General features: G+C 40.1%; 1 protein-coding gene across 6 annotated transcripts in view; it reads right to left on the reverse strand.

Annotated features, from left to right (window-relative positions):
- Positions 1–27454, reverse strand: part of UBE2F (ubiquitin conjugating enzyme E2 F (putative)) — a 305259-nt gene that overhangs the window by 263436 nt on the left and 14369 nt on the right. For 5 of the 6 annotated variants that reach the window (XM_040357503.1, XM_040357502.1, XM_040357501.1 and 2 more), the window contains exons 2-4: positions 26216–26349; positions 10491–10520; positions 6739–6804 (exon numbers count right to left, since the gene is read on the reverse strand). In XM_040357503.1, the coding sequence (XP_040213437.1) occupies positions 6739–6804; positions 10491–10520; positions 26216–26333 (214 nt within the window). In that variant the 5' untranslated portion in view covers positions 26334–26349. Of the gene's footprint in view, positions 1–6164; positions 6473–6738; positions 6805–10490; positions 10521–26215; positions 26350–27454 lie in introns of those variants that run through there. The other variant, XM_040357506.1, reaches the window with a different exon arrangement.

The raw sequence follows: 27454 nt of genomic DNA on the forward strand, positions 1-27454 counted from the left end.
TCTGGTAAGGAAGGGGGTAAATTCTTCCGGGGCTGAAGTGGTTAATGACACTGGCTGTACGTTTGGGGTCGTTTTCCTGCTGCAGAGTAAATTTAGGACCAATCACACGCTTCCCTGATGGTATGGCATAATGGATAAGTATCTGCCTGTATGTCCCAGCATTAAAGTGGTTGTTAACCCAATTCCATAACTTTATATAAGCCCCTCTGTGTTCTAACAAGTGCTCCTGCCTGTTGGGAACGGTTTAGGAGCCTGTCAGTGTAACAAAACAAAGGCTACCCTCATATATTAAGTCCTGAATAATTTTGGAAAAAGGGCTTCTTTACCCATATGTAAACATTATACCAAATATAATAAAAACAAGGAAACATCCAATAAATAAATAAAAAATATATTTGTGCTAATCCAAAAGAAAATTGGGTTATGATGTCCAGCACAGATGCTGATCACACGCTACAGTGCACTTTGTCTGATATCCAAGTTCTTTACATACCTCGGGCCCTTCTCTACATGTCTGGTGACAGACACATCTGTGAGACAGCATTCATGTACTACTCTCTTCTCAGTATTTCAAGCTTTATGAAACCATCATAAAAACCTTTTAGAAGAGACAGGGTATCTAGATAGTATAGGTCATGCCAAAGGCATTTTAGCACCACATAATACACTAGTAGGCAATAATCTAGACATAAAACTAAAAAATACTGTAGTAATAGGACGACAATACAAAGATCTTGAAAAAACCCAGACCAAGTTTATTTTCTGCGGTTTGCGATTCAATGAAGAAAAATAGAATGATCATTTAACAACAGATTCTCCTGTTAAAAAAATCCACCTTAAAGCAAGGATTTCACCGATTGAAATCATCATTTTTAAAGAGCAACTGTCCTTTCTGTCCCGCAGCGGCTCCTCCTCTGACCCGCTGCTGGGACAGCTGGTGATGGGGACGTGGAAACAGCAGGTGAGTGGATGCCCGCTAACAGGGGCGGACTGACAACTCATGGGGCCCCCAGGCAATAGGAGATTATGTACAAAAACAATTAAGTGGCGCTAGAGGATAATGATGTTATAACAAAGTGAATCATATAACAATGTAAACAAAATAAAATAAAAAGTCCATGTGTAATTTCTCAAAAAAAAGCAGTGAGTCGCTGAAAAGATACACCGCCAGTGAATGATCTCCTATGATGGACGATTAGGAACACCACGGTGAAAATAAATGGATAAATATGTGATGGCAGGGTCATGGCAGGATCCTGGTGATATTTTTCTAGACATGGTAGAACTGGACTGCATGCTGAGGGAATTTCACAGTTACCATCAAGACGTTGTCACTCCCCCTGCTCTGGTTTAAAGTGATGCTTTCAAGTCATCGTTTCCTCTGTGTATCCAGATTCGATTGATGTGGTTCCACCAACTCACATACAGTCTATATTGACCCTCTAGGCATACGCTTATTAGGGTTCAATATTTCCAGTAAGCCTCCCCTCCCGGTGGTGGTTACTTCCTCACATATTTATCCATTTATTTTCACCGTGGTGTTCCTAATCGTCCATCATAGGAGATCATTCACTGGCGGTGCATCTTTACAGCAACTCACTGCTTTTTTTGAGAAATTACACATGGACTTTTTATTTTATTTTGTTTACATTGTTATAACATCATTATCCTCTAGCGCCACTTAATTGTTTTTGTATGTTTTCGCACTTTCTTGTTTCACTAGATTGTTTGTGGCAGCTTTTCACTCAGATTTATACTTGTTTTTTTTAATAGGAGATTATGGGGCCCCCGGGCAATAGGAGATTATGGGGCCACACAGTACTGTATACACACCCTCACATACTGTATACATGCACAGTATATACACACACACACACACCACACACACACACACACACACACACACACACACACACACACACACACACACACAGAATACACACAGAATACACACACTGAGAAGGTACTGGAGAAGCGGGGCAGTTATAATCTTGTGATTTTTAGACCAAAAGGATGTCGGTAAGGGACATTTCAGGGACAGGTGTAAAAAAAAAAGATTTTTACATACTGTCCCTGGTTTTACTGAGACTGGCAACCCTGATGGGGCCCCCTAGTGGCATGGGACCCTCGTGCAGTGCCCAAATTGTCAGTCCGCCCCTGCCCGCTAACAGGCGCTGCCGTGATGGATCTGAAATGACAGGTGCTCTTTAAAAGTAAGGACTTCTTGCTGGTAGTCAGAATCTTTAATATTTACAAACAAAATGAAGGTTTACTATTTAGAATAATAAGCCCTCAGGTTAGTAAAACAGCGATATCCAAACCAATTCAATAATACAGTTTGCAGTTTAAATAGGTTTGTAAAACAATGGGATAAAGGAATATTCCTGAACTTTGTTTTAACTCATGGTTACTGTGAAATTGTGTGTATGCATCAATGCAATGCATTGCATGTTATCTCAGCTTGCATTCATTGAATTTACCAAAAATGTAAATATTGCAGAATATACAGCCTCATGCAACATAACTTAGCTCCATTTCATGCCGAATAAACAAAATAATGCATCTTAGATTTTTACTCCAAAACCATTTTATAAAATGTAATAAAAAAACAAAAAAATAATCTGATTTAACCACTTGCCGACCAGCCGTTGCGTTACTGCGGCAAGATGGCTATATTGCGTGAATCGCCATACTGGTAGGGCCTTCTGTGCAATGGCTATAGCAGGTGCATTTTAAAGATCATTAATTTTTTAAGGTAGCAAACATGTCATACTTATCTGCTCTGTGTAATGGTTTTGCAAAGAGCAGTCCCAATCCTCCTTTTTTTGGGTCACCTGCCGGGGCTCCTGGCCCCTTCCTGCTGTCAAGTGCCCCCAGAGCAAGTAGCTTGCCGTGGGGGCACCCAAGCAGGCTTGCTCCCATGCCGCTGGCCTGCATATCCATTCACACATAGAGCCAAGGCTCAGCCCAACCCTTTTCTTCTTTCATTGGCTCGCTGGCTGAGATTGACAGCAGCAGGAGCCAAAAGGAGAGTCCCCGGAGAGCAGAGGCTCTTGTGCACATCGTTAGATCACAATGGGGCTCTGTTAAATATTAGGGGGGCTGCTGCACAGAGAAGGTTGTTTTACCTTCAGGCATAGAATGTCTGAAGGTAAAACACCATGAACCTTTAGAACCACTTTAAGCAACAGTAAGCGCTCTGCACAAACTTTTATCCTTTAGCCCTTTTGTTGCTGGACATTTTTTGTCACATGATAAAAAGGTGCACATTTTGGGCCTGATGTTTACTTAAAACCCCCAAAACATATTTTCTAAAAGATTTTTAGTTTTGTTGCATTTTATTGTCTAAGGATTGCGAAATCATCGTTCCAAAGCAATGGCATGAAAAGGAAGCCTTGTTTGTCCTTAAAATAATATGTATTACTTTGTTATCTTAACTAATGACAAAATTATTGCAGAATAAAAAGGTAGCAGAAATTGTTAAATTATACTGGTCCATTGGGTTGAACAGGTGTGAAAGGCGAAGTGAAATAAAAAGTAGGGGAAAAATTAAAATTTAGGAAAAATCAAACAGATAACAGTTGAGTGCCGACACTCTTTTGTAAATTTTTCTCTTCCTCTTTTTCTACTACCTTAAATAAGGACATGTGTTCTAGTGTGTTTTACCGCGTTCCAGTACAGTGCAGGAAAAATGCAGCAGGTTCTACTTTTTATTCTGGAACTGGAACTAACAGCACTGGTGTAAATTATACCATTGAAAACCATATAACCTATCTATGCATTTTTGATGCAGCGAAAAAACGAACTGGCCCTCTTAGCAACTGTTATATTTACAACCTCAGTTCACTAAAGGATTATTTAAGCAGAAACCATTTGACAATGTATGCTGTAGTGAGTGTATATGTAGCTGTATACCTGTATTGCTTACCTGTTTTCACAGGTTTCCAATAACAAGCATGTGTTGGTTCAGGTACAGATATTCATATGTGCACCCTACTATGATACTGGCTTACACACACTTGTTGTACTTCTAAGACATTTGTTAGACGAAGCAACTTCCTAATATGCATTCAAGAACAGTGACCGACTCTCAATGATTACCATGATCAGTCCTTCTATAAAAGCAATGACACGACATGGTAGAAGAAAATTTAAAAAGCACTGTAAAAGCTGGCATTTACTAGGAGCACCATCCATGTAAAAAAAAATTTAGTTGAGATCTCAGCACCAAATGGTCGGCTTTTCAGTGTTGCACAACTAGTTGGTATTAAAGGGAAATAATACCAAATAGGCTGTCATCAGCCTGCTCCCCTTCTGTAAATTCTAGTTTATAGGCTGACATTTTAACCCATCGGTTTCTATACTTCGAATAACAAATGAAAGCTGGTGGTTTACAAAAAAAAAAAAAAAAAAACATTTTCAGAAGAAAGCCTGTGTACTTCTTTCATTACAAAAACAGAACATGAAAGTGGGGCTTAAAGCATACAGATGTCTGCAATTCTTGTGAAAAATGTTTTCTTTTACTCACTCTCTGAGGTAGTTAGATCTTTGTTAATTTTTAAAGCACAGCCCTGTTGGGATTAATTTGCTTGTTGTCTTTTTCATTTCGGATCTAAAGAACTGTAGAGCTTCGATATGCTTTTTACTTTTAATGTACTTTTTGATCTTCCACGTTATCATGAGCTCCAATAAAAATTGTTTGTAAACTAAAAAATATAACTTTAGTGAGAAATAAAGGATGGAATAAACAGGGGGTATAGTTCTGCTTTAAAAGGGTTTTTCATTCTAGCAAAGCTTCTGAATTGCACCTGAACCAGTGTATAAACCGCACTACACTTCTTTAAAAAAAAAAAAAAAAAAAAAACACGCAATAAAACCGTGCCTAGACATTGGTAACTGAGCCTTACAAGTTTTGATGCCAAGATTATCAGATGATTGAAAGGGATTCAAAGGGATTCAAAAGGTGCCCCAATAGTACAGTCTTCTAAAAACAGAAGGTATCTACATGTCACATTCCATCACAAATGTAAAAAAATAAAGGGATCCGTTTTTTTTTTTTTTTTTTTAATCCTTTAGGGCAGTGGTCAGAGCCATGCAAATTTTTATTTTTTCACCCTAGAGTGACCAAACTATACATCCACAACCACCAGAATACAACACAAAGTCAAATATTGTAGAGCGAAGGCAGCATGTTTTTAATGTAAATAAAGGCTATTAAAAAATAAAAAATATCCCATATTCATGCATTTGGTCTTTAAAGGAAAAGGCAGCAAAGTGAGCAATTCAAAAGCAATGGCTAGCAAAATCTCATCCTTTCACTAAACAGCAAATTCAAAGTCACCTGGTCACAGAAAAAGCTCCGATCATTTGTACATCACCCCCACCTCTGAACTGGCGCACATAGAACTTTTTTTTTTTTGTTACCCCCCTCTGCTCTGGGTTTTCCATTAAGCATTTGCATTTTAGGTTTGTTGTGGTGCTTTAGTAGTCCATTCAAATGAATGCACTGCCTTAATACTACACACCTCACATTACTACACATCAGAAGAGCTGATCCCTTACACGTGTCGTTACATAAGTGTCCTTTTCTTCATTCCTCTAGCTTATTTTGCACAATGGAAAATAGCATAACTAAAAAGGTAAACAGAATGAAGAACAAGTGAACACACAACAAAGAATACCAGTGGCTCCCTAACCAGTAGTAGAAGGACAGTGATTTCCAATGTATGATTTGTAAGAGACATTTGGATATAAATTTACTAACCATTTCATGCCCAAGCCCATTTCTGACATTTGTTGCTTACAAGTTAAAATCCGTATTTTTTGCTAGAAAATTACTTAGAACCCCCAAACATTATATATTTTTAACAGATACCCTAGATACCCTTAATTTTTATTCCACTGTTCAATTGCATTTATGTAATTTCACAGAGAGCAGCTTGGCTACTTAATTTATAATATAATTTTAATTTCACTTATTTATTTATACAAATTGGCGCGAGATTTCATTTTCCAGATACCCTAGAGAATAAAGTGGAAGTCATTGAAATATTTTATGTCGCACGGTATTTGCGCATCGGTCTTTCAAATACACTTTTATGAATAAAAAAAAACAGTAAAGTTAGCCCAATATTTTTGTATAATGTGAAAGATGGTGTTACGCCGAGTAAATAGATACCTTACATGTCATGCTTTGTCACCATTCCATGAATGGGCGTAATGTCAATATATGGTACCTAAAATCTCCAAAGGCGACATTTTAAATTACCGTCATTGGTAGCTTTGTAAACCAGAAGTGATGCTGCTTCTGGAATTTTATATCGGAGAATCCGTCTTTGTTCGGGTCTCAGCCTAGACAGCAGACACGCCATCCGGTGGATTGGGACTGCCGGTGGGAGGTCCTGCTCCTTTAAGATAACAGCTGAGCGGCTTTTAGCCGCATTGGTTATCACAAAAAAGCCAACCGCTGGCTCTAAAAAAAAAAAAGGTACCGGTGTGATAGCTGCAGGAATCACCCCGGTTCAACCCACGAATGCAAACTTGCATATGGTCGGCATGAAGAGGTTAAGAAAAGAAAATACAAAGCATTTGGTAAGTCAGTTTTAGGCAAAATGCTGAATAGGCCACAATAGAAATACACCAACAAGAAGGATATATATGTTTTCCTTTTTTGTGCCAATACTTTTCTACTGTTACATTCATCCAGAGAATAAGGCTACACAGTAATATCCAGATTACCTGGGCTCACGGTCAGCTGGAAATAATGTAACTTGTTGGGGTCAGGGAAATTCACTTTACAAGTACCTGGAGAGATAAAAAAAAAAAAAAAAATAAAGTTTAGCATCACCATCTTCAAACATTGCATTACATTAAAAAAGTAGTCGGATACACAACTACTTTATATGTAGTATTACAATATTTATTGAATCGGAAGATAAAATTGAAACAGAACTAACAAATTATATAAATACTGCAGGTTTCCTATAGAAGTCACAATTTAATGTGACGATTGGTAGGTGAATGTTGCCAGGTAGGTTGATTTACTAAAACCGGAGAGTGCAAAATTTATATTATTCTTTAAAAAAAAATAAAACAAAATAAAAAAAATCCTACAAAAATAAAACTGGATATTTATCAGAACTGTTTGTTACAGATCCTACAGAGACACAAACAATCCTGTCCACTATTTACTAGGTGCTTTCTGGAAGTCTAACGCCATCACAACAGAAAATCAATTCAGTTGTCACTACCATACCCAATAAAATTCAGTACTCTATGGGATTATTTTTTGTTAAGGGTTACGTTCACCTTTTAGAACATGCTGATCCAAAATATGGGTGTAGCATGTTCTAGTCCCCCCCCCCCCCCCCCCCCAGTGTGACAGTGAGCAGGAGTTCTTCCCCCCAAACTTTTTGTCACATTTGAAAACCGTGCAGCACCAACACTGATGCATCATTCACAGGAATTTGTGAATTAAGAAAACTACAAGTGCAGTCTTCCACTGCCGCAGAAGGACTTGTAGTATAAATGAACAGAGAGTGCTGGATCAGCACACTTGTAGTTCATTCACACTGTCTGCAGCCCTAAAAATTACAGTATGTACAGAGGTAAGGGGACAGAGTTGTAAGCAGTGCATGCAAGAGTCTGACATTGCACCGACAATTGACACTTTGCAGGCTACAGTTAAAAAAAAAAAATACTAAACACTTTTTTTTGCCTGCAAAAACACACAATACTACCAAAAGTATTGGGACACCTGCCTTCACATGCACATGACCTTTAATGGCATCCCAGCCTTTGTCCAAAGGGCTCAATATTGAGTTGGCCCACCCTTTGCAGCTATAACAGCTTCAACTCTTCTGGGAATGCTGTCCACAAGGTTTAGGAGTGTGTCTATGGGAGTGTTTGACCATTCTTCCAGAAGCGCATTTGTGAGGTCAGGCACTGCTGACAGTCTACGCCCTAATTCATCCCAATGGTGTTCCATCAGGTTGAGGTCAGGAGTCTGTACAGGCCAGTCACATTACTCAATCTCAACCTCTCTCAGCCATGTCTTTATGGACCTTGCTTTGTGCATTGGTGCGCAGTCATGTTGGAAAAGGAGGGGGGCGTCTGATTTTCCTCGTTTCACAGGAAATTGAAACTGATAAAGGAAAATTCGTACAAAAATTCTCATACGACAAAGGCTTTTTTTTGTGATTTATGGTTTCTGATAATGCACAATTTTTCATTTCTAATTTTTCGCATAAGAAAACTGTACACATTAACCACTTCAGCCCCAGAAGGATTTACTCACTTCCTGACCAGGCTATTTTTTGCGATACGGCACTGCATCTGTTTAACAGAGAATTGTGCGGTCGTGCAATGCTGTACCCAAACAAAATTGATGTTCTTTTTTTCCCCACAAATATAGCTTTCTTTTGGTGGTACTCTATGACCTCTGGGGTTATTATTTTTTGTGCTATAAACAAAATTGTGATAATTTTGGGAAAAACAATATATATTTTTTTTTATTATAATACATATAAAGTATATATATATATAAAATATAATTCTGGATAAGTTTAGGCCAATATGTATTCTACATATTTTCGGTTAAAAAAAAAAAAAAAAAAAAAATTTATATATATATATATATATATATACCAATAGGCATATATTGATTAATTTGCGCAAAGGTTATCGCATCTACAAACTACAGTATAGATTTATAGAAGTTTAATTTTATTTATTTATTTTTTTACTGGGAATGGCGGCAATCTGTGATTTTTAGCAAAACTGCGACATTGTGGTGGACAAATCTGACCCTAAATTACACTTTTTGGGGATCAGTGACATTATTACATTGATCGGTGCTATAAAAATGCACTGATCAATATATAAATGACACTGGCAGGGAAGGTGTTAACCGTTCCCCTGGTGTATTCTAACTGTAGGGGGGCGGGGGGTGGGCTGCCAGGAACATGACAGGAATCACTGCTCCCAATCACTGGGAACCACAAATCTCTGAGATGTCTCCTGTCATATCAGGGATTTGCCTTGTTTACAAGGGCAGATCTCTGTTCTGCCTCTGTGTAACAATGATCGCGGGCGGACATAAAGTCTGCTGGACCCGTGGGCGCTCTCCCGCATTCTCACATGCACGGACTCAGGCACGGGTATGGTTCCCATAGGAGAGCTGACCTGTGACATTATATGTGTGGTGGCTGGTCGGCAAGAAGTTAAACGAAAACTGTTCATTCTGTTCAAGAAAATTGTTGGCGCTTATCCCTTTGGAAGTTTTAATTCAGAAGGTCGGAATCGGCTGTAGAAAGTGGTGTACACACTATATAAAAATCATACGAAAGTTCCTCGGACGAAAATGTTCCACCTGATTTTCTTAAGAGCCCTTTCACACTGGTGCGTTTTTGCCGCATTTTTGCAGTAAAAATAGCGCTATTAAAACGCTCATAAAACACTCCCCATGCATCTCAATAGACCCTTTCACACTGAGGCGTTGCGCTGGAGGAGCGTTGAGAAAAGTCCTGCAAGCAGCATCTTTGGAGCAGCTTTTGAGCGCTGAAAAAAACGCTCCAAAAACGCCCCTCTCCATTGAAATTAATTGAAAACACTGTAAAAACGTGGTGTTTTACCGCTATTTTAACGCTCTGCTATAGGCGTTTCCAGTGTGAAAGGGCTCTAAGACATTTGGTTGCCATTAAAGTTTGTGTGTGTGCAAAGGCAGGTGTCACAATACTTTTGGTAATATAGTATATGTGAATGCATTAGGTTTAATGAAAGGTGAATTTAGCCTTTAAGTCTCAAATAGAGTTGAAATCAGATGATTTTTATTGACATCAACGTTTTTCTTGGGCAGATTGCCCTCACTTCCTGTCTCGGCAACATCATTCACAAAGACAAAAAAAAAAAAAAAAGTCAAAAGGAAATGCTAAACTTGTAATATTTGCCCAATGTCCTCATTTGTTCTATTGGCTGCTAACATAAGGTAAAAATTGCCTTCATCATGAGATTTCTTCTCATTTCCTGTTGTGTCTCTAGGTCAGGATTTGAGGAAACCCACAACAAAAACTTTTTAAAGATTCTAATCCTTCTCTCCGATAACAGACAAAAAAAAAAAAAGTTTGACTTAAGTCCAATTTTCAAACTTTTCCTGCCAGAAACATGGGGCTGTCATTGCTGACCACTACAACTGTTAGCTCCAGGCTACTATGCCGATTCGCTGGCTTCAGTACTTTCTGAGCGACTGACTTGGAGCAAGGAAACAGATCAGGGGGAAACAGTATATTCTGAACTCTTTACGGTCTGTGACTAGAGCTATTGAAGATCGAGCATTAGCATGACAACCAGGCAACTAGCATATGCGGAATGATAAGGAGGCAATGAAATTTCCATTTTCTGTCAGGAGAGGTTTTCTATTATTCAGTATAAAGATGCATAGCTACGACGTACACAAAGAAATAGAAAACAAATAATGAAACATATCTTCTTACATGGCAGGTTTGCTTCAAGTTCTGCTACTTCTGAAAGACAAAAAAAAAAAAGGGAATAAGTCGTGATCACACCATCAAAACAAAAGAGCTCGACAAACACAAGAAAGAAGCTGGATGGTATTGCATTATAAACCACCTTTTCATTGTCATATTAAACATGTTGTGGAATAGCATTCTCCTCATCTAAAAGAAACATAAGAGGTACGCTTTCCATATTCTGGGCGATCTACAGCAGGTTGTTCATTACAGGACCTCATCCACTTGGCTTCCAGGCTCATGGTACCAATACCATGGGCTCCCTTCAGTCCATCTGCCCTCCACCTACTCATCAGAATGCATGTGCTTCCACTGTGGAGTCACTCATCAGTCATTGATAGGAACTACAGATACCAGGATGCCTTGGCGAGGCTCTGTAGCTTAAGCATGTATTTGCAAATGTGTGCAGACTAAACCCCTGATTTTAATCGCATACTGTTAGATTCGGTTGTCCGCAGACTGGTCAGTAAGCTTGGATTTATCCTTGGCCTTGTTTATAAGGATGAGCTTTGGCGTGTTCGCATAGAACATGTGCAGAGCCTGCCAGGAAGTGTGCATGGTGCTGCGCCAATCACAGCCAGGGAGACATTTCACGATCCCTGCAGCCGAGCATCGGGACAATGTCTCCCTGACTGTGATTAGCACAGCGCCGTGCTCACTTACTGGCGGGCTCTGCACGTGTACTATGCGAATACGCCAGAGCTCATCCTTACTTGTTTATAGCTATTTGCCCTCCAATACTGCTTACTGCAGTGGCCAGTTATAGGTGGGGGCAGTGGACCCCTTTTTTACAACCATGGTACCAATAACTGCTTCTTCTATGAACACGGTAGAAAGCACTCAGTGCTAAAGTCATCTGCTAGGAGGTCCCCACCAAGAAGAACAGACAAGCATCTGTTACCCAGACAAACTTTAAGCCTCATTCACATGCTGTCCGATCAGGCGCGCCTGTCTGTTTTTCAAGCGGACCTGATCGGACACACCACTCACCTCTATGAAGCGACGGATGTCAGCGGTGACATGTCAGCTGACATCCGTCGCTATCCGATCCGCCAAGTCCAGACGGACGGAGGTCCTATTTTCCATCCGTCTGGCGGATTGGATGAAAAACGGACAGGCAGTCTGTTTTCATCCAATCTCCCCATAGAGGAGAGCGAGGTTCTGACAGGTACGTCTCTGCACAGTGAGCGGAGACGGACCTGCTCTCTGCTGAGAAGGCAGATATCAGTAGATCTCTGCTGAGCAAGTGGAGTCCGTCAAAACAGACGTGCCCCGTGTGAAAGAGGCCTTCAAGTGATTGTAAGCGAACACCTTGTAAAACAGCCCATTCAGTTTAAGATAGAAATGAAAGGCAAAACATTTGTGTACAGATATAAAAAATTTATAATGTTTTTTTATAAGTGATCACATTCCCTCTGTTCACAGCAACAAGAGCTGGGGGAAGGAGGAGGAGAAGCAGCAGCACACAGCTTTAGAGTAAAAGACTGTGCAGAGGGGGCGTGTTAAGACAAGTCTGATCATTGGAGGAGAGCAGGCATAGTTCCCAGCATTGCTAGGGAACTGACCACGCTGTGTTCTCCTGCTTAGTGTGATCAGTTTTTAAATAGGAAAGCAGAGGGACTAGCAGGAACACCAGGGATTTAACATAAAGGAAGCAATACAAAGAGAACAGGATACTTTTGCATACAAGTACATGGTACAGCAGCTTCATACCAGGAAAATGAAGTGTAGGGGTAACAAATGCTTTTATTTAACCACCTCCTGCCTGCCATATTGTATAATGATTGCGGCAGGGTGGTTCTCTCGTTCTGGGATGACGTCATATAACGACGTCCCACTCTCGCCTCATCTTGCGGTGATCGGCGGGGCACTGTGTCCCCCGAAGACAAGGCACTTTACCGATGTGATCAGCTTTGTCCAATCACAGCCGATTACATGTAAACAGGGAAATGCCGGTTGTCGGCTTTTCTCCTCACACTGACAGCGTGAGGAGAGGAGGGCAGATCAGCGGCATTTTCTCATAAAGGAGATCTGCAGATATTTAGGGCGCTGCCAGTCAGTGCCCATCAGTGCCCATTAGTGAAGGAGAAAAATTACTTATTTAAAAAAAATTCTAACAGAAACGAAGAAAAAGAAAGATATTTTTTCAGTCTCTTAATTTGCATTTATTTTTTTTAGCAAAAAATAAAAAACAGGTGGCGATTAAAATACCACTAAAACATCCAACCTTTAGAATTACTCTATATAGAAAGCATAACTGCCCTAATAGTCCTCAGGAGCAAACCAACATAAATATAGTAAAGTCAAAGATGTCAAGTTAGTAACTATAAAACTGCTATATTTAGATGTTTTACATTAGTATTTTAAAGGACAAAACTAAAGTGGCATTTATATTCACCTCAACCAACAAGAAAAAAAACGAAAGGACTCGCACCAAAATATAGATGGGAAAACGAGCATAAGGCACAGAGGATGAAAATTCTCAGCTGCAAAATTAAACCTATCCACAAGACATTTCTAATATGGGGAATGTTATAAAGGCAGCAGAGTGTGCAGGTTTTCCAATCCCACTGATCTGCCCTCTGAACCTGACAGAACATAAAAGAATATTCCAGCTTCAGGAAAGCAGAACAGCAACATTTCAGGTCAGAGTTTATAGCTAGTAGCTGTTGAAACATTAAGGCGCTGTACACAAACATGCATAGAACGTGAAAAAGAAACATAATTAAAATTATATATATATATATATATATATATATATATATATATATATATATATATATATATATATATATATATATATATATATATATATCATAAATCATAGTTAAAATGAAAAACATAAAAAAAAAAAAAAAAAAAACACAATAAAATGAATAATGTAACAAGCAGAAAGAACTAGGGAAGTAAATCAGAGCCATACAATGAACAAACACAATGTAACCAAATATATCCACATAATAAAACATGTAGAGAAATGTAATTCTAACTAAAAGTATAAGGCCCCTTTCACACGGATAGATAGAATGGTGCTTTTAGCTGCAGACTTTCTAGTTTTCTACCGCAGTTAAAAGCACACAATGCTTTCCTATGGCCCCATTTACACACAACCTTTAGCTGCGATTTTGTTGCATGCGGTTTGGTGCGAACAGAAAAAATAGAATTGAATGCGTCCAGGTGTGATTTAGTGCAGCTATATGCACTTAACCGCAGGTAATCGCAGTCTTTTGTGTCCACTGCGGATAGCAGCGTGAGGAAAAAAAAAAAAAAAAAAAGAAGAACAGGAAGTACATCATAATCCCAAAAAATAAAAAGGGTTGCTATAGAAATGACTACAGCAGCTAAACATGGCCGCATGTAACCGCACAATGTACAAATGCAGCTAATCGCAGTGCCCGGAAGCCTTGAATTTTACAGAAAATTGACATGCTTTTAACTGCGGCAAAACTGCCGTCCGTGTGAAAGGGGCCTAAGAAAACATGTAGGGCCGAAACTAATCGTTTATGAAATTAATCGATTACAATTTTCATAATCGATTAATCGGCCAGTAACATAATGGGGTTAAAAAAACTAAAATTAGCCCTTTATAGTACAAAAAAGCTAAATCGCTACTGTAAATATTACTTTCACTGTCCCACAGTAAAAAAAATGAACCCCTTACAGTAGCGATTATTTGCTCTTTTTGTACTTATTTTTGTTTTTTTTCAACCCCATTATGTTACTAAACATCTCAGGCCGGGTTCACACCTATTTTTTTTGCAGAAACACACTACAGTTCATTTACATGTTTTCCTATGGGACACGTTCACATCCATGATTTTTTTTTCAGCTGCTGCGTATTTGGAAGAGGGAAGGAGTTTTTAACGCAAAACGGTGCTTTTTTTATTTATTTTTTGGTTCAATATACTTCAATGGAGAAGCTGCAGAAAAGCATGTAATGTGTTTTTGCAGCAATTTGTGTTTTGTAATCTGCCCAACAACAAATTGTCCCCAAAAAAATAAAAAAAATGCAAATTTTTCGTTTTTTTAAGGCTATTATCCGATTAATCGAAACAATAATCGGCCAACTAATCGATTATGAAAATAATCGTTAGTTGCAGCCCTAAAAACATGTATTTGATGATGGAGAGAATTATGGCATATCCGCTGCCAACAATAAACTCTACATGGTCCTGAACACAGGAGCCTTCAGTAAGTTAAAGAAGAGACTGAGGCCTGAAGAAAGAGCATAGTTAGGTTGAAAGAAAAAAAAGACACAAGTCCATCTACTGTAGTTCAACCAAAAAAAATAAAAATAATCATACAATCCCATATACACCATCCTTCACCCACAGTTGATCCAGAGGAAGGCAAAAAACCCCAACAAAGCACAATCCAATTTGCTACAGCAGACTTCCTGATCCCACGAGAGGCAAATCAGATTTTCCCCGGATCAACTTTACCTATAAATATTAGTACCCAGTTATATTATGTACATTTAGGAAAGTATCCAGGCCTTTTTAAAGCAATCTACTAAGCTTGCCAGAACCACCTCTGGGGGGGGGGGGTCTATTCCACAGCTCTTACTGTGAAGAAACCTTTCTGTATTTGTCCTCTGTTATCGCGTGAACCAGGAAGGCATTTCTCGGTTCACACCGACAGGGAGAGCCGATCGGTGGGTCTCCCTGTGAGGGGAGGGGGGGGGGGGGATTTGCTGTGTAATCAGCACATTGATTAACAGCACAGCCCCCTCAGTTCTCTGTATTTGGCTCGTCTGTGTAAAAGTCTCACACGTGTGGTATTCCCATACTCTGAATTGGTAGAAGAATGTATTTTGGGGTGTAATTTGTGGTATGCATATGCTGTGTGAGAGTAATAATTTGTTTTGACTTTAATTTTCAAATTTTGTTAAAAAAAAAAAAAGATAAAAGTCTTAATTTTGCAAAGACTTGTGGAAAAAAATTACAAAAAAAAAAAAAACTTACCATGCCTATTACTAAATACCTTGGAATATCCGATTTCTAAAAAGGGGTAATTTGGGGGGTATATGTACTTTTCTTGCTGGTTAGGGTCTCAACACATCAAGTGTAGTGAATTTTCAGCGATTGGCACCATAGATTGTAGACTAACTTTCACAAAGACCAAATAATTTACACTGATTTGGGTTATTTTTCATCAAAGATATGTAGCAGTATAAATTTGTCAAAATTTATGAAGAAAAAAAAAAATACTAATTTGCAAAAAAAAAAAAATGCTTTTTTTTTTTTTTTTTACCAAATTTTCGGTCTTCTTTCATTAGAAGCGCAAAAAAAAAAAAACCTGGGAGGTGATCAAATACCACCAAAAGAAAGCTCTATTTGTGTTAAGAAAAAAAAAAAAAAAAAAAGAAGGGACAAAAAATTCATATGGGTACAGCGTTGCATGCCTGAGTAATTGTCATTCAAAATGTGAGCACCGAAAGCTGAAAATTGGTCTGGTTAGGAAGGGGCTGCCCAGGGGGCAAGTGGTTAAAGTGAACAACTCCAAGTTCACTATATGCCCATCACTGCCAGCTATCAGTGCCTCTTATCCATGCCACTTCAGTGCCCACCAGTGCCGCCCATAATATATATATTATATACACACACAAAAAAAAAAAAAAAGAAGAAGAAGGAGGCTCGGTCCTTAAGTGGTTAATTTCTACAAGAGAGAATAAATCTCTACTTACTTGCAAAATTTATAATAGAAACTAAGAAGAAAAAAATCTATGTTTTTAGTCATAAAAAAAAAAAAACCCAGTGGTGATTAAATACCACCCAAACAACATATTTGTGTGAGGAGTAAAAAAAATGTTTGGGTACAGTGTAGCATGACCGAGCAAATGTCATTCAAAGTGTGAGAGCACTGAAGCTGAAAATTGGTTGGGGAAGAAAGGGGGTAAAAGTGTCCCGTTTCTAAAGTGGTTAATAAAAAAAAGTGTTTTTGCGCTTGGTATTAAACTCAGTGCCCTGCTTTTTGCCATTTCCTACTTTATGATATATCAAATCTAGGTTAGTGACTTGGTTTTGAAGCCAGAAGACGACTAACTTTCGAACCTAGGTGAAGGAAGCTTCTAATAGTCTTACCACTGGCTTTCACCATTATCAAGGAGTTCTCTCTTTGCTTATGGAGAATAGATAGAAACCAGACTCTGTAGAGGTGAAGTATAAAGCTCTGAACGGTTATAGAAAGAGCTCTCCAAAGAAGTTCCAGAGGAAAGTCAAAATATGGGTGTAATAGTCCTCAACATCCACTCATAGCTGAAATCTCAGTTGTGGATGGACAACTAAAAGACTTACAAGTCTTTGATCCCTTTAAAATTAAGGGCAATAGTCTCTGCAAATCCACCCTGTTAAGTGCTCAACCTCCATACCAGTCTTATCCTGCCATGTCCATTCTGTCTGCTTTACCTTCCAACACCCTTTGTCTATACAACCTTTCATCCACTTTTCCGATTTCAACCTCTTGCCCACTGTGCTTCTGGTTGACCCCTTACAGCAGAAATCAGTGTTCAACTGTCAGCTGCTTATTTTCTTCCCTAGAGGCCTCCTTTCTTCAACTGTCTTAAAGCATCAAAAGGTTACCTGCCATCCAGTCTTCCTCACATGCCCACCAAAGCGTACCTGCCGGTATATTTGATGCTTTATATGGACAGGAGCTTACTGGGGGAACTTATATCAAAACAGGAGCAGGTAGAATCTAGAGCAGCTGAGCATGGCAACCAATCAGCTTCTAGCATTCATTTTCAAAGATTAAAGTGGAGTTCCACCCAAAAATGGAACTTCCACTTTTTGGAATTCCCCCCTACGCTGTGACATTTGGCACCCTTCAGGGGGGAGCAGATACCTGTGTAATACAGGTATTTGCTCTCACTTCCTGGCATAGATCACTGCGGTGACCTATGCCACTTCCAGTACCTACTCTGTCCTCCCACACAGGTCCCAGAAGACAGCAGGGACCAGTGAGGATGTGCAGCGTGACTCACGCATACGCAGTAGTGAACCAGAAAGGGAAGCCGCAAGGCTACACTTCCTGATTACCTTACCAAGGATGGCGGCGGCGGCAGCAGCCAAGAGCTCACAGACAGATCGGCTTCAGGTGCCGACATCGCGGGTGCCCTGGACAGGTAAGTGTACATATATTAAAAGTCAGCAGCTGCAGTATTTGTTGCTGCTGGCTTTTATTTTAGTTTTTTTCGGCTGACCTCCGCTTTAAACTGAACAAGCTAAAAATAGAGGCCAATTGGTTGCCATTCATAGCTGCTCCACATTCTGATACATTCCCACCACTGTCCAATCAGATCACTGTGGTATTCGCAAGAAACCATGTGAGATCGGGAGACATTTTAATATGGATATTTCATTGTCCTTTAAAAAACGATTTTGTGCACTGCACCAATCTGAGCAATAACGTATTAAGAACTTATTCCAGAAAAATATTACAAAAAAATAGCTTTGAATTTCCAGCAGCTGCAGAACACATTCAAGCTTTTTAATCTGCTCTATAAATTTAAGGTAAATACAGAAATACACAGGCCAAGGATGAACAAATGTCAACATGCAATATTAAAGAAGTCTTGCACTAGGGACGCAGCAACACAATGTCACCAGCTATTCTGCAGAGTGTTGTATATTTTTGTTGCAAAGATGTTAAGTGGATACTTCTGAGTGGGGTCATCCACTCACATGAGGAAACTGGAGCCAGATACACTTTAACGTTAATAATTCAACTTTCTACAAACAAGAGAAGCTTGAAGCCTTTACGGAAAACACGAATAACACATTTTCCAAGGAAACTGTTTTTAATGTATGCAATACCGAGCTGCTAATGCAGAGTGATAAAAACGCCCAATAACCCCAATCAGATCACTAATCACTTATAGAAAACCAAGTACGTTGATTTAAATAATAATAGGTCATGAACATTAGCCTAATTAACAGAAAGTGCAAAGTGCAATGATGATGTGCATAATACAGAAATTTTCTACCATCAAGACAATAAAAGGCAACGTGAAAATAGTTACCATGCATTGTATTACAACTTATTCTTCAGTTAGTATGCAACACCTACTCAGCTTGTATTACCTGCGAGCACTGAAGAAAATGTTACAGTATTTGGGTTTAAAGTGATGATTGATGGAGAGGGTCCACCACATGACCATGAGATGATCATTTAGAACAGCAGTATTCAAGCACTTATTAACCACTTGCCTACTGGGCACTTTTACCCCCTTCCTGTCCAGGCCAACTTTCAGTTTTCAGCGCTGTCACACTTTGAATGACAATTGTGGTCATGCAACACTGTACCCATATGACATTTTTACTTTTTTTCTTCACACAAATAGGAGCTTTCTTTTAGTGATATTTAACCACTTAAGGACCCCTTCACGCTGATATACGTCGGCAGAATGGCACGGATGGGCACATCCATGTACCTGTATGTGGCCCTTTAAGTCCAGCCGTGGGGTCGCACGTGCACACGACCCTGTCCGAAGCTCCGTGGCCACGGGACCCACCGACCCGATCGCCGCCAGAGTCCCGCGATCGGTCACCGGAGCTGAAGAACGGGGGTAGCTGTGTGGCAGCTTCATTGATCGTGTGTTCCCTAATATAGGGAAACACGATCAATGACGTCACACGTCCAGCCCCGCCCCCATACAGTTAGAAGAACATATGAGGTCACACATAAGTCATACAGCGCCCCCTAGTGGTTAACTCCTAAACTGCCATTGTCATTTTCACAGTAAACAATGCATTTTTATAGCATTTTTTGCTGTGAAAATGACAATGGTCCCAAAAATGTGTCAAAATTGTCCAATGTGTCCGCCATAATGTCGCAGTAAGAAAAAAAAAAAAACGCTGATCGCCGCAATTAGTACTATTTTTTTTTTTTTTATAAAAATGCAATAAAACCAATCGATAACTGCGTATTGCGATTTTTTTTACCAAAAATAGGTAGAAGAATACACATCGGCCTAAACTGAGGAAAAAAAACGTTTTTTATATCTTTTTGGGGATATTTATTATAGCAAAAAGTAAATATATTGTTTTTTTTTCAAAATTGTCGCTCTATTTTTGTTTATAGCGCAAAAAATAAAAACCGCAGAGGTGATCAAATACCACCAAAAGAAAGCTCTATTTGTGGGAAAAAAAGGACGCCAATTTTGTTTGGGAGCAACATCGCAAGACCGCGCAAATGTCAGTTAAAGCGATGCAGTGCCTAATCGCAAAAACTGGCCAGGTCCTTTACCTGCATAAAGGTCCGGGTCTTAAGTGGTTAATCACCTCTAAGTTTTTTATTATTTGCAAAAAAAAAAAAAAAAAAAAGTAAGAACGTTTTGGAAAATAAACCCCAAAAACATTTTTCATGGTTCGTTATAAAATTTTGCAAACAGGTAATTTTTCTCCTTCACTAATGGGCGGTACTGATGAAGAGGCACTGGTGGGCACTTTTGGGACTGCACCGATAATCTGGATACCGATAATCAGGCAGCACGGTCACGGGAGGACATCCATGGATGCCCTCGCGGCAAAGTAAGCCTGTGCCATAGCCATCTTTTGGCTATAGCGCAGGAAGGGGTTAAAGAACGTGACATATCAAGAAAAGAATGAGCTTGCAAAAATCTCTCCACTGCTATACTTAAAAGGGGCAACTCCACTTTTGTGTGAAAAAGATAGCAAATAAAAAAATATAGCATATACAAGTGCAACACGAGGCGTATTGTAATTGAATCTTATTAAAAACTACCTTTCCTTTTTAATGTGCAGTGTAGTAATTCTGTGTAAAATAAAATGCAATCTGGAGGCATTCTGTACACAGAACGTCCCTCCTAGATATGCAACTTTATTGCTTGTGTGATTGGTTTACTGATTTTTCCCAAAAATATGCACTGAGATACAAATCAGATATTTAGCATCCCCTGCAACTAAAGCGTATTTTTTTTTAAAATCACGTCTAAATGGATGCAGACCCTGCGACTTTCTTCAGAGCCCTACAAGTGCAGGAGCTGATTATTATAAAATCACTCCCATTAGATTCACTTTGCACATGGACAAAGACAAAAAAATGGCTATTTCGTCAGTATAATAACAAAGTTTGTTAAAATCCTTGTAATGTACATAGAACACCCAGAGGGGGGATGTTTTTTTTCTCAACAAAAAATGGATTTACGGTTTAATATATCTTATCGAAAAGTGGAACTTTAGTTGACAGGCAGGCTGTGGTGTTGTGCATGCAGCATTCCAAGGAATTCCCTCTGCTCAATGCTGAATCGATAGAGAAGCTATCCTATGAACCGACAGGTCAAGTGATAAAGCTCTCCTCCCAGCTTTTTTTGTTCTTTGAATTCATGGTTTTACTTACTTCGGAGTCCCAAAGCTATCGGCGTGCAATGCCAATTTGTAAAGCACAGAACTCTGTGTGCATTTTAAAAGCAGAAGTATTGTCAGGTTAATATTGTACTGTTGCTTTATATATAAGCCTATTAGCTTTTTATGTGTCAAGGGCACTTTTCCAAGCATAGTACCCAGTGATTCTGCTCTAATAAAAATCTAAAAAAACTTTGTGCTGTGAAAAACACAGGACATTGCTATAAAGGGGTGCAGAGGGGCAGATGACACTGCAGTGGGTGGGAGGTAACATGTGAAGCGGGCAGAGGATTCTGCTATGGGGGAGAGGGGGCAAAGGATACTACAGTGGGAGGAGTGATGTGAAGGGAGGCAGAGGACACTGCTACGGGAAAGGGGGGGGCAAAAGACGCTACTGTATGGGGGGGGGGGGGCAGAGGACACTACTGTATGGGGGGGGGGGGGAGGGGTTATGTGAAGGGAGCCGAGAACACTACAGTGGGAGGGGCAATGATGTGAAGGGGGGCAGAGGACACTGCTACGGGCGAGGGGCAAAGGACCACTTCAGCCCTCTGTTGAATTTGTAATTTTTTTTTTATGCAATCCAACGACAAAAATGTATCAAAACTAAAATCAAAAGCATTTTTTTTTGCTATTTGATCAGAGTTTAACTACTTGCCGACCGCCCACCGTCGTTATACGTCATCACTTTAAAGTTGAATATCTCGGTAACGGCAGCAGCTGCTGCCACAATCAAGATATTCATCTCTTCAGTGGGCAGTCCGGTACACGATAACGGCGGTCTCCGCGGCGGATTCGCCGCGAGATCGCCGTTATCGGTGGCGGGAGAGGGCCCCCCCCCCTCCCGCCGCTCTCCCGCGCCCTCCGCTTACGGTAGCGGCGGAGGCGATCGGGACCGTTCGTCTGGTGAATGGGGACTAGACTGAAGGAAAAATCTCCTTCACCCGTCCCCATAGCTCTGCTGGGCGGAAGTGACGTCAAAACGTCAGTCCCGCCCAGCGTCTTAAAGCAACATTTTTTTTTTTGTCATTTGAAAAAATGACATTTCCAATTTTTTTTTTTTTTTTTTTCATTAAAGGCCAAAATATGAGATCTGAGGTCTTTTTGACCCCAGATCTCATATTTAAGAGGACCTGTCATGCTTTTTTCTATTACAAGGGATGTTTACATTCCTTGTAATAGGAATAAAAGTGATAATTTTTTTTTTTTTTTTTTTTTTTTATTTCAGTGTTAAAAATTGTAAAAGAAATAAAAATAAATGCGAAAACGCAAAAAAACATTTTTTAAAGCGCCCCGTCCTGACGAGCTTGTGCGTAGAAGCGAACGTATACGCGAGTAGCGCCCGCATATGAAAACGGTGTTCAAACCACACAAGTGGGGTATCGCCACGATCGTTAGAGCGAGAGCAATAATTTTAGCCTTAGGCCTACTCTAACTCAAAAAATGCAACCTGTAGAATTTTTTAAACGTCACCTATCGAGATTTTTATGGGTAAAAGTTTGACGCCATGCCACGAGCGGGCACAATTTTTAAGCGTGACATGTTGGGTATCATTTTACTCGGCGTAACATTATCTTTCACAATATATAAAAAAATTGGGCAAAATTTATTGTTGTCTTATTTTTTTATTTAAAAAAGTGATTTTTTTCCAAAAAAAGTGCGCTTGTAAGACCGCTGCGCAAATACGGTGTGACAAAAAGTATTGCAATGACTGCCATTTTATTCTCTAGGGTGTTAGAAAAAAAATATATAATGTTTGGGGGTTTTAAGTAATTTTCTAGCAAAAAAAAATGTTTTAGTCTCGTAAACACCGAATCTGAAAAACAGGCCCGGGGCTAAAGTGGTTAACCACCTCCCACAAGACCACTGCACATATACGGCCAGGTGGGTGCTTCCTCCTGAGTGGACTTCAGGAACGTCCCCCAGAAAGAGGGGGATCGCGTGCGATCCCGGTGCGCTTGTGTCATCCGGATACTGCGCATCTCCGATCCGCAGGAGGGCTCTCCGATTGGCCCTCCTGATCACAGGACGGCTATGTCCAATCACAGCCGTCATGTGATGTAAATAGAGAGCCAGCTGCTAGGCAATTGGCCCGCCTCACAGCTGATCGCTGCAGCCGGCCGGTGATCAGCGAGTATGAACCGTTTTTTACAACTTTTTACACACTGATCACCGGCCCAGTGTCCCCACACACACGTCACCAAAATAGTGGCACCACACACCTGTCCCCCACATATGTCCCAGTAAAATCATATGGCCCAATGAGTATCTACATACATATGTCCGTGATCATCTGCGCCCATCATCCGAGTACATCTGTCTGTGATCACACAAACCAATTATTATACACTTAACGGGATTTTTTTTTTTTTTTTTTACCAAAGACATGTAGCAAAATAAATTTTGGCTTAAATTTATGTCAAAATTAGATTTTATTGGATTTCTTTTAAAATAGAAAATATATATATTTTTTAATTTCCGCTTTTTTTTTTGTTTATATCGCAAAAAAATAAAAAAAATTAGTTGTGAATACATACCACCAAAAGAAAGCTCGATCAGTGTGAACAAAAAGATAACATTTTTATTTGGATACAGAGTTGCATGACTGCACAATTGTCATTAAACGTACGAGAGCGCTGAAAGCTGAAAATTGGCCTGGGAAGGAAGGGGGTGAAAGTACGCAGTATTGAAGTGGTTAAAAAATGGTGTTACTGTGGATAAAAATATACACGTTATTGTTTAAAGTGGATGTATACCCGATTTATAAAATCTGACCTAGGCACATATATCTGTAGTGTTTTCTTATCTCTCTCCAAAGCCCTAAGTCAAATGTCTTTCTGCTGTTCCATTCCTCTGTGATCAGCATGATAACATCTGACAAAATTCTCCAACTGAGCTAAAACCAGCCTGAAATTTGTGTCGGGTGGGTGCTATATATAGATTAACAGAGAACTTGTCTTGTCACAGCACAGTTCTGCATATTCCTTCCTTCTGCCTATAAGGAGGGTGGGTGTGTGCCTTTCCTCCAATCAGCTGTCACACAGTGTATGCCAAGAATCCACTCCTACTGCTGAATGAGAAAGTAAAAATGTCAATATGATGTTAGAACTCTAAAGAATATATAAAGCTGAAGACAGCAGATATACATGTAAAACTTATGTAGGGAGATTTGTTTCATCTCCATCATCTGAGGCTTTTCACTTAATTGGGTAAAGGGGAGGGTTTACATCCACTTTAATGTGTCCCTAAAATGACACTTAAAATTGTAATTCTAGTATAAAGCATTGCAACGTTATATACAAAATAATATTTTTTTCAATGTTACACCTTATTGTTGTGACACTAAAAATAACAATGAGCAAAAGGAAAAAAAAAATAGCTAAGGAGAGAAGGAGTTAAAGCGGTAGTTCACCCCCCCCCCCCCCCCGACACATTTTACCATCGAGACAGGCATTGTAGCGCGAGCTACAGTATGCCTGTCCCGATTTTTTTAACCCCGTACTCACCTTGTAGTCGTCCATCGTAGATTTCGGCTCCCGCGGGGAATGGGCGTGCCTATGGAGAGGGAGGATGATTGACGGCCGGCCCTGGCACGTCACTCTCCCCGAAGACAGCCGGAGTAGGTCTCGGCTCTTCACGGCGCCTGCGCACAGGCTATGCGCACGCGTCGTGAAGACCAAGCCTATTTCGGCTATTTCCGGAGAAGCGTGACGCGCCAGAGCCGGCCGTCAATCATCCTCCGTCTCCATAGGCACGCCCATTCCCCGGTATCTTCGATGGACGACTACAAGGTGAGTACGGGGGTAAAAAATTCGGGACAGGCATACTGTAGCTCGCGCTACAATGCCTGATTTTAAGGTAAAAGAAAAAAAAAAAAAAATTTTCCCGTCGATAGGGTGAACCCCCGCTTTAAGACAGCAAGAGTTGTAGTGATTTTGGTTGCAGGAAAGAAAATCACTTGAATCCCTTCTGCAGAGCCATAGTGTCCTCTGAGCTGGGGGGAGGCACGTGTCCCTGTGGGGAGAACACAGTGCTAGCGGCTATAATAGCTACTAGTAATAATCGCATGTAAAATTCAACAGGCTTGTTGCACCCAAGTTAATTGATCAGAGTGGGTACATTCAGCCTGCCCATACAGTACACGGTTTGATTGTCAGCCTGCTAAACTGGCTGAGATTTGAACAGTCTATTGCCGGCTTTAATTGGGGCCGATTATGGAAAAGGTAAATAAGGGGTTGAAAAGAAACTAACTGTAAATAAAACTTAGGTAAAAGGTGAAGTTGCGCTAAAAAATTGTGTCTTAAGCAGATCACCAGTGAAAAAATGACAATAACAAAAGAAGAAGTCCAATGAACAATCTAAAGGATTTCTTCAGATGTGCATAAAAATGTGAAAAAGGTGATATGGTAAACAGTTCAGTGTAGAGACAACTTTTGAGAACGTGTTCCAGCAAAGAATGGTGATCTGCTTAAGACACAATTTTTTAGCGCAACTTCACCTTTTACCTATATTATTATTGTTTGTATAAACATTTTGAGTTTGCAGCTTTCACTTATTGTATTAGATAAGCGCACTTTTTTTCTTTTATCATTGATTGTAAATAAAACTTGTCAGGTTGGTGTAAAGCGGAAAGTGTTCTGCTGTAAGAAAGAGCGAGCAGGAAGGCTTTGATTGCAGAAGAGCTATGTAATGTTTCTTCTGCAATAAAATGCCCTACCTTCCAGCTCATCGTCTTCTCCAGAACTGCAAACTGAGCTGCTCATGCGCAGCTCAGCTTACAGCACCAATAAGGTCTCTGAGTGCCTGGATGACAGCCTCCTGTGCATGCGCAAAAGCGATGTCATCCGATGCCAGCCAATGAAGAGGCCCGAAGACCAGCACTAAGAAGATGCCGGAGTGAGACTGTTAGACGAGTATTCACCCTTCAGTTTGGCTTTGACTGATATCATATGAAAACCAAATATGTTGCAGAGATGAAGAAGTGGACATACTACTGTACACACACCCCGTGTACGTCAATGAGGTTTTTTTTTGGGGTGTATGCAACACATCCAATGTCCACAACTGGTTAAGGCTTGAATAGGCTAAGGATGTTTTTTCATGTCTGTCCCTTAGAACAGTAAGGACAAAGACAAAAAAAAGTCTTTAGCACTAAGAAATGGCGGTTTGTGGTGAGCAAAAGAAACTTGACAAAAGTGATCGCCCACACACTCTGCTAGAATTTTCTTTTTTTCTTTTTTTGGAGCTGCAGTGTTGAACACATTATGAAACAAAACAACAGTATTTCACCAAAAAATAAATAAAAAAAAATACGAAAACGGATACCTTTTATAAGCAATCTATCACGGACGGACACTCTACGAGTAGAGTCCGTGGATGTATTGGAAGCTCTGCTTCCTTTCACCCCATCATCCCGCTTCAGCTTGCTTGCCAGTGTCAACATCCCGCTTAATTTGAACCTGTAACAGAAAAAGAGAAGCTTTCAAAGAGAAGAAAGGTAAAAAGACTACTTAAAACAACACTGTCCAAAAGGTGAGCATTTAAAAAGGAATGGGCAGTAAATTTATATTTTCATTATTACTTTCATCAGCAAGAGGATCCCAGGTGCACAAAAAGCAACCTAAGGGACTGGCACCACCTAGTGGCTAAACTCCACCACTGCTAGAAAGCCGAGTTATAACGCTTACACTACACTACAGCCTTCCACTACACTACAGCCTTCCTCAATCATGGATCCGTGGAGCCCTAGGGCCTTTTCAGAGGTTGCTAGGGGATTCTTGACAAACTTGCACCTCTCAGATTATAGAAACTATTTAGGCCTAGCTGCATATGGTCTAGGGACTGACCGATATGGTTACCGATAGTTCGACCACCTCTCAGGCCGATAGCCGATATTCTGTAAATTTTTACCCTGTCCTTTTACTTTTTTTTTTTTTATCAATGTTATTGCCGTCACAAGTAATGTAAACATCCCTTGTGACAGTAATAGGCAGTGGTGGGTACTCTGCACTTCAAAACGCAAGAATGGTGTTTTTCAATACTTTCTGTTTTTTTAAAACTGGCGCCTTTAAGATGGCAGTAATCCGGGAAGTGATGTCATGACATTCCGGGTTACTAGATTGGCCAGCCTGGTACCCAGCAGGCCCGAACGACAAAAAACTGGCAGCTCAGGAGTCGCAGCTGTACTTAGCATGCAATGTTAGTACAGCAATCTACCCTGCTGTGCTATTGTGTTCTGACAGGGGGACACCCACCCCCCCACCCCCCCACCATAACACTCCGGTCAGTGCTCCAAGCCATTGGCTGAGAACGCTGATTGGGAGCCGATCAGCAGACCTTTTTTGGTCATGACATTTCGATAGAAGACAGCCAAAATGGTCAGCTTCTGCTGGACTGGCCACCCTACACAAGGGAAGAATGTCATCTGGTTTCTATTGAACTGGGCTAATGCCGCCCGACATTCGGCCATGTGTACTAGGCTTAACTGTGATTGTACAATCAGACTGTATAGCATAGTGTCAAGCTTAACCGTTTTGCAGACAGGTCCATATGTCATGAGGACCT

The sequence above is a fragment of the Rana temporaria genome, chromosome 6 (genome assembly GCF_905171775.1).
Source record: "Rana temporaria chromosome 6, aRanTem1.1, whole genome shotgun sequence".
In the NCBI taxonomy this organism is placed as follows: domain Eukaryota; kingdom Metazoa; phylum Chordata; class Amphibia; order Anura; family Ranidae; genus Rana; species Rana temporaria.